This window comes from Arachis hypogaea, chromosome 13 (genome assembly GCF_003086295.3).
Source record: "Arachis hypogaea cultivar Tifrunner chromosome 13, arahy.Tifrunner.gnm2.J5K5, whole genome shotgun sequence".
Taxonomy (NCBI): Eukaryota; Viridiplantae; Streptophyta; class Magnoliopsida; order Fabales; family Fabaceae; genus Arachis; species Arachis hypogaea.
This window is the reverse complement of record NC_092048.1, coordinates 126,065,529-126,085,037: the sequence shown is the minus strand read 5'-3', so window position 1 is coordinate 126,085,037 and position 19,509 is coordinate 126,065,529. Positions and strand designations below refer to the sequence as shown.

At 35.8% G+C, this 19,509-nt stretch overlaps 2 protein-coding genes and 1 non-coding gene across 3 annotated transcripts; all 3 read left to right on the top strand.

Annotated features, from left to right (window-relative positions):
- Window positions 1-2,949: 2,949 nt before the first annotated feature.
- On the top strand, window positions 2,950-6,746 carry LOC112733222 (probable ATP synthase 24 kDa subunit, mitochondrial). The gene is made up of 7 exons (XM_025782113.3): window positions 2,950-3,179; window positions 3,853-3,946; window positions 4,193-4,337; window positions 4,442-4,552; window positions 4,804-4,950; window positions 5,453-5,575; window positions 6,478-6,746. The coding sequence occupies exons 1-7, from the start codon at window positions 3,138-3,140 to the stop codon at window positions 6,539-6,541; spliced, it is 726 nt and encodes a 241-aa protein (XP_025637898.1). The 5' UTR covers window positions 2,950-3,137; the 3' UTR covers window positions 6,542-6,746.
- LOC112733221 (violaxanthin de-epoxidase, chloroplastic) lies at window positions 6,482-9,259 on the top strand. The gene is made up of 2 exons (XM_025782112.3): window positions 6,482-7,595; window positions 7,825-9,259. The coding sequence occupies exons 1-2, from the start codon at window positions 7,317-7,319 to the stop codon at window positions 9,133-9,135; spliced, it is 1,590 nt and encodes a 529-aa protein (XP_025637897.1). The 5' UTR covers window positions 6,482-7,316; the 3' UTR covers window positions 9,136-9,259.
- Window positions 9,260-9,283: 24 nt separating this feature from the next.
- Window positions 9,284-9,354, top strand: TRNAG-GCC (transfer RNA glycine (anticodon GCC)). The gene has a single exon. It is a non-coding gene; the product is annotated as a tRNA-Gly (tRNA).
- Window positions 9,355-19,509: the final 10,155 nt, after the last annotated feature.

Genomic DNA, 19,509 nt, shown 5'->3' with positions numbered 1-19,509 from the left:
AGAGTATAGTTCTCAAGTTCCCGATCCCCTTTTTAATTCAAAACTATCCCTATATATACTACTCTTCTGATCTTCTAGTTAGCTCTTCAAGTCTTGGATATGGGCCCTTGATCTTTAGTTGAAGTAGTTACAGTCTTTAGTGGGCTCAGCTTTGCTTGCAAAGAAAGTGTGAGTTAGGCATGATGGGAGGTTAGTTAGGATGTTAGTGGCGTTAACGTTAAGTGCAAACTTGGGTTCGAAAGCGTTAGTGGCGATAACTTTGTCACTAACGTTCCAAACTAGTTGATCCACATTAACTTCAACGTTAGTGGTACTAACGTAACCACTAACGTAGCCTCTTAGCCCTTCGCAAGCGTTATTGGCACTCACTTTTACCAATAATGTTGCTATTTGTCCCTCTCTTCCACGTTAATGGTCCACGTTAGTGTAACTAACGTGGCCCTTAACGTGGGCATGCCAAGGCTCGAGAGCGTTAGTGACACTTACCTTTGTCACTAACGCTTCAAAACGCCCCTTCTTTCCAAGTTAGTGCCTCACGTTAAGGGCCTTAACGTGACCACTAACGTGGGTGTATTTTCCATCTCCAACGTTAGTGACAAAGGTGAGTGTCACTAACGTTGGCCTATCATTCATTGCTCCACGTTACCCTTCACGTTAGTGGTCTTAACGTGACCACTAACGTAGGCAATCTAGGCTTGGTCTAGCGTTAGTGACAAAGGTGATTGTCACTAACGCTGGCAACTTCCTCTTTACTCCACGTTAATTGGATTAACGTGACTCTTAACATGGCTTAGTGTGGCCTTTTGGAACGTTAGTGGTGTTCACTTTTACCACTAACGTTAGAGCTCCCTCTTTCTTCCACGTTAGTTCCCACATTAGTGTAACTAACGTGGGTTATGATGGCATTTGAAGGCGTTATTAGTGGTAACTTTACCACTAATGTTGCAAGCTCACTCCCATTCCACGTTAGTGGTCACGTTAGTGAAGCTAACGTGGCTGCTAACGTGGCTCTTCTTTGCTTCCTTTGTCCTGAAATCAAACAAACAAAGTACATCAAAGCTTTGTTTCAAGTTATGAGATCATGCATCATCCATTTTATCATTCAATTTATGCATAATTCTCATGAAATCATGTAAAGTTCACAATGTTTGCTTGAATCAAGATGTAAGTGTATGTTCACCCAAAACTTGCTTATTTACTAAGAAAATGCATGAAACTACCTTAAAATAGTAAAGAAAAAAGTACCAAAATGCCCTGACATCAGCAAGTCTTGTCCCCCCCTCCCCTAACAAATTTTAAAAGTTCATATACTATTATAATAGATGTATTGTATAGAGTAAAATTTAACGGTGAATGCTATGGTGCCTAAGATATGGTGTCTAACTTCCTAAAAAAGGTAAAGAAATAATATTTAATAAACTTTAAATATTTTACTTTTATTTTATACATTTTATTTTTTATTTATAAAGATAAGTTAGACAATTTAGGCACCACAATGAAAGGCACCATAGAATCCACCAAATTTAATAGTATAATGATAGTAAAAATAGTTACTATTCTTTATGTATTAGGGTTTAAATTTATTTCTTTACATATATTTATATTATTTATATTTTTTATTTAATTTAGAATTTTTTTTACATTTTTTTAAGATTAATTTTAACATTTATAATTATATAAAAAAATATTTTAATATTATTTATGATAATATTATTTTTTCTAATTTTATTTAGTTGTTTCTTTTTTATTATTTTTTAATTAATTTTTATCCCTATATATTATATAAAAATACTTTAATATATTTTAAATTTACATAACAAAATTGTTAGTACAATTAACTTATATTATTTTATGTTATATTTTTTAATGATATAAAATATAAAAATATAACTTACTGTCACATAAATACTTAATAAGGTAAATTAATTAACAAAATATTTAAAAATATATAATTTTATATTTTATTATATGTAAAACTATAAAAAAATTATAAAAAAATTTGTAAAAACTGAGATAATTATTTTATTTGACAAGTATTTATTAATTTTTTTAATCAAAAAATTAATTATAATTATATTTATTATTAAATATATAGCATTATATTTGATTATACAAAATTTTAATTTTCAATCCCTCCACTCTTAGATTCCTAAATCCGTCCCTACATACGTACATACTGAAATTGTACATAATAAGAGTATGAAAAAAAGATACACACCTACATATTAAAAATATACATAGCATATACAGAAAGAAAGTAAATATCATGTTTTGTGTTTTTTTTTTTTTTGAATTTATTATATGAATTTAATTTTGATGAATTGATAATGTAAAATTTATACAATCGTACAATTATAATATTTTTTGGATTATTATTCATGCTATTAATATAAAAAATAGTTATTTTTATTAATGTAGCATCATGTGATTGAAGGCTAATTTTTTTTGTTATAAATGTAAAAGTGGTGATATATCTTAACATTGTAATTTTTGGTGTTTTTCAAAGCTGTAGAAAGTATACAAATCGGAGGGTCCGATTTTTATACTTCAAAATTTTTAATTTCTTTTAACACAAATCGGATGGTTCGATTTGTGTACCTCTAGAAATCGGACGATTCGATTTGTGTACCTCTAAAAATCGGACGGTCCGATTTCTGTATTTCTAATAAATCGGACCGTCCGATTTCTGTTTCTCTAGTTAAACGATTTTACATTTAAGAATAACACCCAAACAATTTATATTTTAAAAAAATATTACTACCACTCAAATATTAAAAATAAAAAATTCGTAATTAAATGTACGTGTAAAGCTTTATCTCGATGCATTAAAATTAAATTGTTTATTATATATGTTATGTATATTTTTTCATTATTGGAAAAAAAAAAAAAGGAGAAATGGTTGAACTTGAACCGTAGATATCGGAAATCGGAGGGCTTAGATATAAGACTCTGCTAAACCGAAGATGCGGTAATAGGATGCGGGAGGGCGTACCTTACCGCTCCCTGACTTTGTGAAATCTCTCAATAACACAACACTCACATCCCTCACAGAGACAAAGGGAATCAAAGTGAACCCTAAGCGTTAAAAGGACGATAAAGCTCAACAGCACCACCACTGAACTTCGATCGATTCATCAATGGCACTATCTTCTCGCCTCTTCTCCAAATCCAATAAGCTGGTCTCTCTCTCTCATCTTTCATCTCTCCAATTATTACCTCATTTCATTTCTTCGATTCCCAATTGATGCATTCTATTCCTTCTCCCCGATTGAGTAGCTAGGCTTGTTTCCTGGTTGCTATTGCATTTATTTTTTTCATGTTAGTGCTTTCTGGTTCTGTCTCTTTAATGTCGGGATCTATATCTCTTCTGGTTAATTTTTTCGAAAATACGTAATGCACTATGTATCTTAATATTTGGAAAATAGGGGTTTTCCCCCCTCTTTTTCACATGGCTGGGTGTATATATCATTTGTTAATTTATGTCGATAAATTTTGTTTACCCTTTGATTCTATTGATTGGGGAAATATGCTTTTTGCATTTGGGTGGAGCCGGAAATGGTCAACATATAAATGTATTGGGTTTTGTGATCCTTGATCATCGTCATCGTGATTGGACCCTCATAAGTCCTAACAAATTGTGTTTAGGTTGGGTTCCTTATTATTTTTAATTTCATACGATTGAACATTGTCAAAGTATTCCTTCTGGTCCCTGCCTCAATTCGCAGCTGAAACTCCTGTTTTCATGCTTAAGCACCCCCCCCCTCCTCTTTTCTCTTTAGTTGATATGCATCATTATTAAGAAGGGATGACTATTTAGTTGCCATGTGCTGAATTTTCTCTCTCTTCTTATAGGTCTATGCCAGTCAAGTATTTCTGCAAAAGGAGCATGCTATTCCTGTTCGTCACTTTGCCAAAGGGTCTGCCCCTCCTTCCCTCAAGGGAGATGGTCAGTTCTCCCGTATATCTGTATTATTTTTTTTTATCAAATTGATTTCTTATCCACCAGTGGTAATTTGAGCTTACGAGAGCTCATTGATGATGTGAGATTTTGGGCTCTATTTATTCTAGTAGTTAGACTTTCATCGAGTCTTATTTCGATTTATTCCCCCCCCCCCCCCCCCCCCCCCGCCTTTCCTTTTTTGTCTTTTCTGTCACTGTCTGACAATGCACTCTTCATTGAATGGGGAAATAGAGATGCTAAAGAACATTTTTGTGGAGTTGAAGAACAAGTTTGAGACTGCCATGGGAATATTAAAGAAGGAAAAGATTACCATTGATCCAGATGATCCAGCTGCTGTTTCTCAGTACGCAAATGTCATGAAAACTGTTAGGCAAAAGTAAGACTCTCTTTTAGTTTTTGTTTTATTGTAATTCTCTGCTCAATACTATTATTATTATTATTATAAAAAGTTCTGATTATAATGCCTTGTTCATCCTGCAGGGCAAACTTGCTCTCAGAGTCCCAAAGTATCAAAGGAATCATTGAAATGGAAACACAAGATATTCCTGATGCTCGCACTTATCTTTTAACCTTGCGGGAAATAAGAATCAAGTCCGTGATGATCTATTCTACTATATCCATTAGTAACTGTATATGTGCTTGTTCATGTGTTACCTTTGTCATTTTATTGTTATGCTTTGTTCTTTATGCTAAGTTCAAGAATAGGTATGATATGTGTTATGTAATTCTTGTACTTGTTGTTCTCTTGTTTTAAGGCAACATAACGCCAAACATCCCTTGTCTTTATATCTTGAGTTCTTTTCACGTGGCATTTTATATTTTATTTATATACTATTTTACAGGGATGGTCTTACGGATGATCTTGGCGCTGAGGCTATGATGATGGAAGCATTGGACAAAGTTGAAAAGGAGTTGAAAAAACCTCTACTGAGAGATGATAAGAAAGGAATGGACCTTCTCTTGGCAGAATTTGATAAGATTAATCAGAAGTAAGTCACCCTTCACCCTATTTTGATTTATCAGCCTTGTATCAAGTGTCATCTAGATTCTAGTCTTTCAAATTTTCATATTATTTAAATTCCCTTTCATTGTCTTGGATTATACAGGATTCTTTCTATGACTAATTGTTTGTGACTTCACAAAACCATTTTCCCCTTTGGGTGGCATGTATCATCCTCATAGTAACAGAAAGTGGTCATCCTTCTGGCTGTGTAGAGGAGATAGATATTTGTGATTAAATATAGAGAATATTGTACTTGGGGAAGGAAGATGTCAATTCATCAAACTAACCAAGTTTCATTCTTTCATAGGCAGTGCACCTTGCATCATATTATCAACTATTTGGGAATTCTATTGTCTATACTTAGTTGCCAATTCACCCACTGGGTTTGGTACATAAGTTGAAAACAATTCATAATTTGTTTGTAATGTAATTACCTATGATATTTCTATTTCTCTTTCCTTTTTTCATGTTTGGCGGTGACATCTTAGACTTGGAATTCGGAAAGAAGATCTACCAAAGTTGGAAGATCAGCTAGAGCTTAAAATAGCCAAAGCACAACTGCAGGAACTGAAGAAAGAAGCTTTTGAGGCAATGGAAACGCAATTGAAGAGGTATTGCTCATGACACCCTATCTTACTGATATATGTTTTCCCCATCTCATTTCTCTGGAGACTTTTGCATGCACAAGCCCCGAACACGCTTTGTTGTAAGCGCATGATAATTAATCTTATTTTATATTTTGATTCTAACTCCAAAGGAACTGGTACAGAACGATCCCTTCGCCTTTCCTATAGCTTTCTTGGTTTATGGCTTTTGAATGTGTCATGGCTATGATGCACGGACACTGACACGTACATGAGACACGATACTACACGAGACACGCTGACATGCGAATTTTAAAATCTCATAAGACACAGGGACACGCATATATATAAAATATAAAGTATTTTTTAGATAAATCGTAATGATATTTTGATATTTTATTGATATTAAAACATAAATTAATTTTTTAATTATTTTTAATGTCTTGTTTTAATTATATAAAGTATTTAAAATATTTTTTGTTTAATAAATAATAATATATACTATTTCTAAATTTATTTCAAGAATATATGTTAAGAATAAAACTGTACACGTGGACACATGATAGTATTTAGGTGTGTCTAAACATGTCTGTAGAAAAAATTTATATTTTTTATTAAGATACGGTTGGACACAGTAGACATGCATGTCGGACGAGTGTCGGTGAGTGTCGTATCCGAAATGTGTCCAACACGTAAACACAGCAACTCAGCGAAGTGTCTGTGTTTCGTAGTGTTATGGTGACCAATTAATTTATTCTAAATCGGCGAAGTTTGTACCTCTTGATATACCAACCATTTTTTCCGCTAAATTGAGGACTAATGTCTTCTCTCCTGATGGTTAGAATTTAGCTATATTATTGATTCTTGCTTCCACCACAGGATTTTACTGTTTTAATATTTACTTTTCCTCGTATTCCTTGCCATTTCAGGGAGGAGTTCAAGGGTGAGGAAAAGGCTGATGTCAAATCTTTGGACGTCAGAAACTTCATTTAAAAAATGTCAAGATGTTCGCGTACATTAGAAATTATTGCATTTGGATAATGGTGAAATCTTGTTTCTTTAATAAATAGACACGAATGATTTTGAAGTGCAACGCCGGTGTCAGTTTTTAAGAAATGTTCGAGTTTTCAAGATCTTTGTATTCCGAATTCCAGATTCAAACTGGAAGTTGAAAGTATTAAAAATTTCGTTTTCCCCCCTTCTACTGTGCTTTACGAGTATTTATATTCATTAATCCTTATGGGCTATGGCCATGTGGGAGTCCCTGTCCCTGATTTTTTGCCTGCCTAGTTATTAATAACTAATTAATTACATTACATTATTATATAAATTTGATAAAAAAAATATTCATCAGGTGTAATATAGCATAGCCAGTGTAAACCTAATTATGTGGGATAAATTTAGCGGAGTTGCCTCGAGCAAAAAAATATCTTTCTAACCTAGCACTTTAACAACCTTTTTTGCAAAAAAAAAAAAAATTGCCCAAGTGATTCTTAAAATTCCGGATTCAAATTTTAATATAGAGAAATGAGGCACATTATGACATTAAGCAAAAAGCGAGCAATAAAATGATAAATACGATTTTCCAATAGAAAAATCAAATTAAAAGCTCAATATCCTAATGAAGCTAGGTTCCAAAGATTCTGGAGCTGGAATACGACAGTTGTACGTGTACCTATCCGGTATTCAGGAGGAATAAAAAGCAGCGAGTGTTTGGCTGAGAGGTTCTCTTCTCTCTATTCTTTCAAGAGCGAAGACAGAGGTTTTGATGTCTCTGAAAGTGCATGCTCCACGTTTTCTGACACCGGTTCACACAAGAATCGGTTTTCTTCCAAACAAACCTAAATTCTTCGGAACCTCTTTCCTTCGTCGCCATGCCACCTCTCGCTCGTTTCTTCCTCATCCTCTTCACGCTTCCCCTGCCGTTGTCTCCGCTGTGACGGCTGAGCAGCCGCCTGAGCCTCCGGTGAGGATGCTGGCTGTTGTTGGCCATGGTGCTGTCAGCCCTCTCAAGTCTGCACTATGGCAAGAAGTCATGCTTCACACTGTTAAGTAACAATTCTTCCCATGTGATTGTATTATTTCATTACATCTTATTCAGTTTTGCTTGGATGAAAGAATGCATTCAGATTTGTGGCTGAAAACATTTTGTATTTCCATGTGATGCGTCCTTTGCTGAGCTGTAATATCTAATATGTTTTCATGATAATTTTTTATATGGATAGTGAGCTTAGTTTTTCAGTTGCGTCGAGTGCCATTAATATTCCTTTTTACAGGCAGAAAGACTGAAATGGGTTGACGAAGGATATGAACTTCTTGTATTTACCGATGAATGTATTCAATCTGATCAACAAAAGGCTCTCAGACTTCAGAGTGAATTACTGAAGGCTGATATATTGGTGATTGTTGCTGTTACAGGAAAGGAATCAATTGAGTGGATTAAAATCCACAGCAGAACTATACAAAATGTAATATGCTTTGACTCTACAACAGATTTGAAGAGCAAATTAGGAGGCTATGAAGTTCACAATCAAGTGAAAGGAAGTATATTTGGAGAAGTGCTCGGAAACTCTCAATCAGATAAAACTGGAGAGTCAAGTAAAGTAGTGCAAACTGTATCCGAAGCATGGGATCGACATAGTTCTGATGATATAAGGTTCTGTTTGCTGGTATTAATCAATGCTTATATAAGGCCAGTTCCAGTGTTGAAGAACTTGAGAGCAAAGGGTTTTTCTACCTTGAAGTGCATGCTGAGGAACTGTGGCCGCCAGGTACTTAATTGCTTGTTGGATCCTAATTGTAGAAAAGCTCTTCAATGCTTGAACCGGTGCAGTCCTGTTGATCAAGTATGTAACTATAGGTGTATTGCTTCATATGAAAGTGCGAACCTAGAAGCCTTTTCACTCTGTGTATTACAGAAAAACAACTGTCTTGAGCTGGAAGCAGAAGTCCCCAACAAGCCGTATGTGCCTCCAATGGTTAAGTTTCGGGGGCAGGACATAAACTATGAAATGGCAGAAGATTTGTTTGTTGGTTGGTTGGGGAATTTGCAATGGAGCTGGCGTGTTGTAGCCGGGCAGAACCCGGCATACGATCAATTTCCATGTCAATACCAACTATTCTATAGGGGAAAAGCAAAAGGGTCATTTTGGTATGAACCAGTATTCCAGGTAAAAACATTAGAAGGACAAATGGTTTGGAGGAGGAGAAGATACCGGGTTAAGAGAGGTAAGATACCCGGGACATTCCATTTCAGTGTATTGGATAATGGAGTTGTTTCAAATGAATATTGGACAATCGTGGAAGTCGCCGATGATCTTAGTTGGGGTTTGTTCCACTATCATGGAGCTGCGAGAGCTGCAGGGCAGTCTTATACTGGAGCAGTGCTTGTTAGTCCAGATGGAGCATTTCCAAATGAAAGAGAGAGGACAAAGGTAGTTGCTGCGCTCCAGAAATGTGGAATAAAAGAATGGGAGCTATATAATGTTGATAATTGTTCATGCATAGATCCCCCCTTAGGAATTCCAGATGGTTCAAATTTACATTCTACAGTCCAAATTGAAGATCCAAATCGGATGCCTGTATGATTGTGCTTGATTTGAAACTATAGTGATTTATGTTTTCATTGTATTTCTAATGGTTCAATAACCAGTGTCCCGTAGAATGTGGATATTAGATGTTACTGCACGTTATAGTTACTATTGATGCTAATGCTCTGATATGCCTCATAAATTGGCACCAGTGGTCTAGTGGTAGAATAGTACCCTGCCACGGTACAGACCCGGGTTCGATTCCCGGCTGGTGCATAGTGCATTCTTCTTTTTATATTTTATTTTCGTTTAACCTACAAGTGCTAAATCTCATCCACTGCTCAACCAGTAGCGCCTCCTCTCTGTTTTTTAAATTTAAAGGATTTTCTTCACTTAACAAAATATTTCATTTCAACAATTCAACTACCCTAAAATCTAAAAAATACCAAACATTCACACTTACTTCGGTAATAAATAATTTAAATTCATTGATATGGAAAGATACATGTAGTTAATTAGTTTCATTCCTTTTAACACAAAAAAGAAAGGGTTTAAATAAGGTTTTGGACTATACAATATAGTGTATTTTAGTTTTGTTTTCGATAAAATCTAAAAAAATTTGGTTTTTACTCTTATCATTAGTATATTCAATTAAGGATTAAACGTGGATATGACATATTTTATAAATATTTTAATTTATCACAGCATTATTTAACTTATCATCTAAACATTTAATATAATAAATAAACAGTAGAAAATAAAACTAAAATTTTTTAACTTTTACAAAATCAAAATAAAAAAGGAATATATAAAAACCAAAACTAAGAGAAGAATATTTTATAAGACAAAAAAAGCCAAAATTATTTCATCCAACTTTTCAGTTTAATATCAAACATTATAGGTAATTCTTTCATCCGATAATTAATGGCCAGTGTAATTTTACAGATGCTACTCAAACTCTTACAATATCTGTATTTTGTCTGTCAAAATTTTGTAAAAGCCTACGTGCCAGGTGTATCTAATTTATTTGTAAAATTTTTATTTAAGGTGTGCTCGATTCTTTGTTAATAAAAAATAAAAGAAAACACTTACATAATATACAGAAGAGACCTTCATTGTAAAAAAAAGAAAAAAAAAGAGTAATGTTACACATTTAAATTTTTTTATGAACGAAGTCTAACCAAGTTCAATAATAAAATTTAAAATAATATTAATCATAATTAATTTTTGTTATATTAGACTAATTTAATTAAACTTAATTAAAAAAAACTTGAATGTGAAATATTATTATTAAAAAAAACACACATAATTTCTTCTCTCTTTGTATCGCTAGTCACTTGAAATATATACGAGAGCAAGAACCAAAATAAAAATGTGATGGCAATGATAGTTAATTGTTGTTATACAGTAATTTTCAAATGGAATAAATTTTGGTGTCTCTTAAGTATACGTGATAGTAGGGCTCATAATATTGATTCTATCTATGGGTATTCAACCCAATCAACTTATTTGGATAGGATCGATAATTCAAACCATAACATGTCAATTTGAGACTGGAACGAATTGAACTATGAACATGATCAAGTATAAATTTAGACTTAATCTTATTTGACCTATTTGCATCATCCTTGATATATCATAGAATTGAACTCACATCCTTTCTATTTTATATATGTATAATATAGTTGATAGAATTGAATCCACATCCTCTTCATTTTATAATTTTACATATATATTGATCCGTACCTAATAACTCGGAACCATAATATTATACTTCGTAACAAGTTTTCAAAAAACCGAAAAATATTGGATCTCAACGGCTCATACACGAATCTCGAATATCCAATACCAGGATGGTTACATTAAGCAACAATAAATAAGGAACGAGTATGAGCTATAAGATCATCAAGAAAAAGCAAAACAGAAAAGAACATTCCGACTTAAGAAGTTTAGTATTTCGAGATTTAGTACTGACTTGAGCGTTGGAGTTCTTTTTGCAGGTCTCCCGCATTGGCTGGACTAGTGTGGAATCCATAGTACAACACACAGGAGGAAGACGACGGAGAAGCTCCCTTCAGTGTGGACGAGCTATACCTCAGAGTCCCGCTTCAAGACGGAACATTTGGTGCCCATCGTGGAGCCGACTATAAAGTTATCCTACGATTGTATTTTATCCTTTTTTTTGTAGGATTGTGATCATGACGGATGACGGCACTCCCCCTCCCACTCCAACTCACGCTGAGTTTGTAGCCATGAATATCACTCTCCAAGCCGAAGTGAAAAAGATGGCCGACCTACTTGCTGGTAGGATCCATGGGAGCAAGAAGGAAGGAGAAAAAAAAAATGCCGAGAAGGAAAATCTAGAGGACGAACACCATTCTGAAACGAATACAGCAATGGAAGTCACTCCACCAAAGACTAACAAAAGAAGAACGAATCCTTTTTTCAGAAGAAATAATAAATTTTCAAATGCCAAAGAACTTCACGCTGCCAACAACCCTGAAACCATACGAAGGGTCGATTTCCAACTTCGAAGAATTTGCCAATTTGTTCATCAATCAATTTGCAGCTTTGAAGATTTATGTCCACGATTCCAATTACCTCAGTACAATCAAGCAAGGGTAGTATGAAAGCCTGAAGGATTACATGATGAGGTTCACCGAGGTCGCAATAAAAATTCCCAATCTTAGTCTTGAGGTTCACCTACATGCCTTGAAAAGTGGTCTCTGTTCGGAAAAGTTTCAAGAGACAGCTGCCGTCACAAAACCAAAGACACTAACTGAGTTCAGAGATAAGGCGGCCAGACAGATCGAAATCGAAGAACTCAGGGAAGCCAGGAGGGCAGAAAGACAAACCCCTAAATGAGACGAGGACATGCACGGAAAGCAAAACCAAACATGAAAACAAAAGAAGCGGTTCAAACTAACACCTAAATTTGACTTATATACACAATGCAACACGAAAAGAGAGGACATAATTAAAGAAATTCTCCATGCAAAAATCATAAAATTACCTAGTAAAGCAGGCACTTACCAGGATCAGAAGTACGTGGACAGGAGCAAGCACTGGGTATTTCACCAAAAGTTTGGACATGCCACCGACGATTGTGTGGTCGCCAAGGACCTATTAGATTGACTATCACGGCAAGGACTACTGTACAAGTAGTAGCCGAATATAAAAGACATAATAAGCCCGGAAACAACAAATCACTCCAACACAACCTCGGGTACCAACAAGGAACAATGGCCCGCCTCTAGTCAACCCCCTCTAATGAGAAAAGTCATCAACTACATATCAGCAGGGTTTGCATGTGGCGGCGAGAAAAAGAAGTTACAGAACCATGCTTACCCGGCAAAGAGAGCCAACGCCACAACAACCAACCCTTTCCATTCCCAATATCACTTTCACAAGTTCGGATTTCCAATCTCAAAGTGCCAACCTCGACGACCCCATGGTGATTTCAGTAACCACTGGAGAGATGACAATCCGAAAAGTGCTCATGGAGCTTGGAAGTAGCACTAATGTATTGTTTTAATCAACCTTTAAGAAGATACAGTTAAATAAGAAAGCACTCCAACCTTCATCCGGAGAGTCAGTTGGCTTTTTCGGAGAAAGAGTCCCGGTAACAGGTTATGTATGGGTGCGAACCACCCTAGGGGAGTACCCACATTCAAAGACTTTAGACATTCAATATTTAGTAGTTAATTACATTAGTCCATATAATATCATACTAGCGAGACCCTCCCTAAACTTTTTCTGAGCCATTGATTCTACTATTCATTTGTGCATTAAATTCCATGTGCAAGATGGTATAATTGCAATTGTTCATTCTAATCAAAGAGGCAAGGCAATGCTATAATGTAGGACTCAAGATTAAACAATCCAAAGGATCAATTCCATGAATTAACTTGGTTTACAATACCAATGACATGTCGGGAATAAACGAGCTAGATCCTCGGCTAAGCCGGGAGGAGCGATGATGGGGGAAAATCGTCGGTAAAGAATTTCACAGAAATAATCGCGTTGCAAGTATAGTTCTAAACCGACAATTAAACCTCAATTAAATTTAATTTGTTTGTCACTAAAGCAAACCCAATAAAAATAAACCGAAGTATTAAACATCGGGTCGTCTCTCAAGGAATTGCAGGGAAGTGTAGTTATTATTAGTTATGGGAAAGTATCTTTTTGGGTTTTGAAATAAGGAACAAGTAATGTAAAATAGCAAGAAAATAAATAATAACTAAGAAAAGTCCTAGCAAGGATTGATAATTGGAATTTCTATCCTCATTATCATAGTCACTTGTGATAGTAATTGCCTTTTGCTCTCACTTAGTTAACCTCTAACAATTGAAGGTAAGTCAAGTGAGAAAATCAACTTGACTTCATAAGTCCTAATCAAAGACTAGAGTTAGTGAAGCTCAAACCAACTAGCAAGTTTCAATCACCAACCAACAAGAGACTTATGATGATTCAAGAGTCTCCAATTAATCAATTCAAGCTAAGAATATAAAAATCTAACTTAAAACTCTCCCAAGCATTTTATCAAACACTTGGAAGGCACAATATAAAAACATAGAAAACTAACAAGGAATATTAAATCTAAACAACCAATTGCAAACATCAATAATAACAAACGAAGAAAGGAACAATAATTATAGAATACCTCAAACTGCATTAAAAAGAAAATTGAATCTAACATGAGAATTCATAAACTAAAATGGCAACATAAAGTAATCAATAAGGGAAATAAATAAACTAGAATCCTAGAGCAATTAAAAATAGAAGAGAAACTAAATTAAACTAAGATAGAAATCTGAAATTGAGAAGAATTAAAACTAAGAAACCTAAAACCTAGAGAGAGGAGAGAGCCTCTCCCTCTAAAAACTACATCTAAAACCTAAAATTATGTGAATAAATGTTGTATGAATGATTCCTCCACTCTACAGCCTCTAATCTGTGTTTTCGGGTTTGGAACTTGGCTAAAAACAGCCTAGAAATTTCCCCCAGCATTTTCTGATACGTGCAACACGTGGCTTTGTCACGCGTACGTGTCGCCTACGCGTACGCGTCGCTGAACTTTCGCAAGGTCACGCGTACGCGTGATCAACGCGTGCGCATCACCTAACTGTATGGCAACTATGGCAAATTGCATATCATTTTGAAGCCCAAGATGTTAGCTTTCCAACGCAACTAGAACCGCCTCATTTGGACCTCTGTAGCTCAAGTTATGATCGATTTAGTACAAAGAGGTCAGGATTGACAACTTAGCAATTCCTTCAATTTCTTGTATTCCTTCCACTTTTGCATGCTTCCTTTCCATCCTCTAAGCCATTCCTACCCTATAAACTCTGAAAACACTTAACAAACATATCACGGCATCGAATGGTAATAAGAGGGGATTAAAATTAGCAAATTTAAGGCCAAAGAAGCATGTTTTCAATCATAGCACAAAATTAAGAAGAAAAATGTAAAACATGCGAATTATATGAATAAGTGTGAGTTTAGTGGATAAAATTCACTCAATTAAGCACAAGATAAGCCTTAAAAATGGGGTTTATCAATCTCCCCACACTTAAACATTAGCATGTCCTCATGCTAAGCTCAAGAGAAGCTATAAAGGAGTGAAGAGGAATGGTAAAACTTATGAAATACAACATATCTATATGAATGCAACTAAATGCAAAATGCTCTTTCCTACTTAGTTTAAAAGTAAATAAATTCTCCAAGAATAAATATAAACTGGATTCCACTAATTCAAATCTCAAAATAAAGTACAAGTAGACTTGCAAAAGAAAATAGCTCATGAAAACTGAGAACAAATAATCGAGCATCGAGCCCTCACCGGAAGTGTATACACTCTAATCACTCAAGTGTTTAAGGTTCGATTCTCTCAATTCTCTACTAACCTTGCTTTCTAAGGCTTGCTCTTCTTCTACCAATCAACAAATAAGGGTCAAGAGGTCTTTTAAGAGGGTTGTAATGGGGTCAGAGTCAAGGTATGATTGTATTTGGCCAAGTGGACTAAGATCTAAATCCTTAATTAACTTAAACTTTCTACCTAACTTAAGCCAATCCATGTAATTAGAATATAAAACCTAACTATCCATTAACTATGTTTTGCCACATATTCATGCATCCCAATTTGAGTACAACTCATATGCATTGCTAACGCCATTTACTTTGGGGCATTTTGTCCCCTTTTTATTATTTACTTTTTTTTTTCTCAATGCATATGATTAGATTATTGAATGCAAGAATATATGCTCAACTATTGTTTGGACATTTTCACAAGAATATACAACACCCAATTCTCAAACCAAATATTGGCAAACCCAACTTCCCCACACTTAAATCATGAATACTTTCACTAGTCTAAGCTAACCAAGGATTCAAATTAAGGACATTATTGTTTTTCTCTTAGAGTTAGTGATGAGTTAAAGTAAAGAATAAATGGGGTTAAAAGGCTCAACATTGGTTTACAAAGGATAATGAAAAGGTTAAGGCCATATGGGTATGTAAGCTCAGTGAAACAAGGCCTCAATCATGTAAGTGCATGCATACATAAAAGAATGAAAATATAGAATTAAGTAAGACAAAGATCACAATTTTAGAGAGAAAAACACACACCAAAAATAAAATATTGGTTGATAAAATGCAACCAATCAAATAAGCTCAAAAATCTCACAGGTTTTATGTGTTCGAGCTCTAAAACCATGTTCCAAAATAAAATTCTTCAAACAAGTTTAACAAAAATTTTAATTCAAATTAGTGAAATGCTATAAAATAGTTTCTTGAAAAGGAATTCGTCACTTCAACCAAGTAGTGGTAAAATATGCACAAAATCAAGCAAACATGCAATCAAACATGCAAATGCAACAATGAACTAACAAATAAAATAAAACATTGGTGTTGAGAAGAAAATAACTAACCCACGGAAGTCAGTATCGACCTCCCCACACTTAAAGATTTCACCGTCCTCGGTGCATGCAAAGATGTGCAGGTGGACGGGTGGCTCCAATTGATGCTTTTTTTTTTCAAAAAATGTGCGTAGGAACTTGTCTGTCGCCCCATGTAAACGTCTTCTGGTTCCCTTCCTGGTGGCCATCCTGAAAGAAGAGAAAAGGGAAGAAAAGTAACCCAAAAACAAAGATAGAAAACAAATAAAATATGGTTGGGTGAATGCCAAATAATGAGAGTCTCAACTACATGGTAGCTACAACATGCAAGTGAGAAAACAATAGAAGCAAATGGCATATCAATAGTGCAAAAATTGCAACAATAGGGGAGAGATAGCGGGTAATGAAAGACAATATAAGTTCATATCAATGCAAGGGAATATAAGTATCATATAAGATTAGCATTGACTTAAATAATATTACCCAGTTAGGATAAAACAAGTCATTAAGTACGAAAATAATGCAAGAGATATTTAACAGTTGAGCAAGAAAATTCAACACCGAAGAAAAATATCAAATTTAGAAAAGAATATAAAAAACATGCACAAAATTAAAATGCAATGAGTGAAGGTATGCAAATGCAATAAGGAAAATAGAATGAAAGAGAATAAGGATGAGGAGTTAAAGAAATGAAGAAGAAGAAGGTAAGAAAGGAGGAGTAAAGAAGGAGAAAGGAGAGAAGAAAGAGGCAAGAAATGAAAAGTAGAACGCAACGCGCGCGCGCAGGCCACGCGTGCGCGTGAAAATGGAAACGGCCATACGACGCGTAAGCGTCGCCCACGCGTGTGCGTGGATGTCGAAAAATGCATTCTGACGCATGAGCGTTGGTCACGCGTACGCGTGACTACTCGCGTGACTCCAGCACCATGGCCGCGCAACTCTCTGTTCAATTCACTCTTTACGCTGATTTTCATCCCCACGCATATGCGTTGCTGACGCTTACACGTGGATTGGCAAAAACGTAGGGGATGCATACGTGTGGGTTGGCCTGTGCGCCTGGCACCCCTCCCGCGCGTCTCCATTGCAACTCTCTGTTCAATTTATTAATACTGCGAACTCGCATGTGACGCGTGCGCGTCATCGACGCTTACGCGTCGATCGTAGTTTTTTTTAGACTACTAAACCATGAATTAAATGAAATAAACATATCTAAAAACAAAAATAAAAATCTAACTTATTACTAATATAAATAAAAGGGAAGCTAGAAATAATTTACCATGGTGGGGTGTCTCCCACCTAGCACTTTTAGTTAAAGTCCTTAAGTTTGACATTTGGTGAGCTCCTTGTCATGGTGGCTTGTGCTTAAACTCATCTTAAAACTCCCACCAGTGCTTGGACTTCCAGTAAGCTTTAACATCTCCAAATAAATTCACCAAGCTGTGATGAAGTTCTCCACAAGCTTTGAGCTCCCAAAATTGATCCTCTTGTATACCCGGATCCCAAATCTTGTTTCCACACCCATATTCAAGTTGATCATCATGATTCCATCCGAGTGGTTTAGCCTTGGAATTCTCATTTAAGACCCAATCAATTGAGAATTATACCAACCCTTGCAATTAGGCCTTGGGCTTCCAACCATAACGAGCCTAGGATGGTGTTGCCAACCACTAACCATCTCCCTTTTACTCTTAAAAGCGCAGATAGCTCTAAGTTGTCCATCTATTTCAAGTAGACCATATTCAAGTGGGAAGGTAGAGTTTAAGAATAAGAATTTTACCCACTTGAATGTTGTGTTGGATGGTAATGGCTTGGGGGGAGGTATCTCCAGTCGCGGCCTTGCCAATGTATGCTTCACTCTCTTGGGCTCCTCTTTGATGATCTCCACCTTTTGACAAGCTTCTGCAACATTGACCTCTTCTTTTAAGTCCAATAAGGTAGGATTCAATTGTTGATAAAAACTCATCAATTATTGAATCCATCTCATGATCAACCTCCTCCAAGTCTTCAACCATGACATGCCTTGGAGGTTGTACACCCTCCTCAACATCAAATTCAAACGTTTTGGAAGGAGGCTCTATGACTTGAGATTCCCATGGAGGTTTCGCATCTCCTAAGTCCTCAACTACTTCCTCTTCTTCGATAATTTCGGTTTTCTCCACTTGCTCTAGTACAAAATCTAACTCCTCCTTGATAACTTCCACCCCTTGACAACTTTCTTCAATCCCCCCTAATTCTTCAACTATTCCTTCATCTTCAAGAGTCTCTCCTACCTCCACTTTTTGGGCCTCCTCTTGCTTCTCTTGAAGTATGGATGCATGAACCCGACTCATTACGTCCCTAAGACGATCCCTTCTCTCTTGGTCCATATCAATAGCGTAATTGGGATCATGTTGCTCTTGGATTGATGGATATGGGTGAAAAGTAAGTGCACCAGAGCTTGAAGATTGAGTATTGGGAGTAAAGGATGGATCCACATGGAATATAAGAGCTTGGAGAGTAGAGGTAAGACCGGTGAGAGTAGAGGTAAGTGTGGTATGAAGCTCTCTTTGCCCTTGGTAAATAGCATTAAAGGTATCATCTATGGGAGCTTGGGGTGGATATGAGAGTTCATTTGTTGGGAGAAAAAGCTCATAATACGGAGGTGGTTCTTCTTGATAAGGGTATAGAGATGGTGTATATTGAGATGGTGGTTCTAGGTATGGTTCATATGGCTCGTATGGTAGTTGGTGTGGTGGATAAGGGTTATGGTCATATGGAGGTGAATGGTGGAAAGGGGGCTTGTGAGTATGGTGGTTCAAAGCTATGTTGAGGAGGGAGTTCATAGGCATATGGTGGGACTGGGGCTTGTTGGTAACTATAAGAGGGTCCACCATATCCATTGTCTTGGTATACATCATAGAATGGAGAGATGACAATCCGAAAAGTGCTCATGGAGCTTGGAAGCAGCACTAATGTATTGTTTTTATCAACCTTTAAGAAGATACAGTTAAATAAGAAAGCACTCCAACCTTCATCCGGAGAGTCAGTTGGCTTCTCCGGAGAAAGAGTCCCAGTAACAGGTTATGTATGGGTGCGAACCACCCTAGGGGAGTACCCTCATTCAAAGACTTTAGACATTCAATATTTAGTAGTTAATTGCATTAGTCCATATAATATCATACTAGGGAGACCCTCCCTAAACTCTTTCCGAGCCATTGTTTTTACTCTTCATTTATGCATTAAATTCCATGTGCAAGATGGTATAATTGCAATTGTTCATTCTAATCAAAGAGGCAAGGCAATAATGCTATAATGTAGGACTCAAGATTAAACAATCCAAATGATCAATTCCATGAATTAACTTGGTTTACGATATCAATGACATGTCGGGGATAAACGAGCTAGATCCTCGGCTAAGCCGGGAGGAGCGATGATGGGGAAAAAATCGTCGGTAAAGAATTTCACATAAATAATCGTGTTGCAAGTATAGTTCTAAACCGACAATTAAACCTCAATCAAATTTAATTTGTTTGTCACTAAAGCAAACCCAATAAAA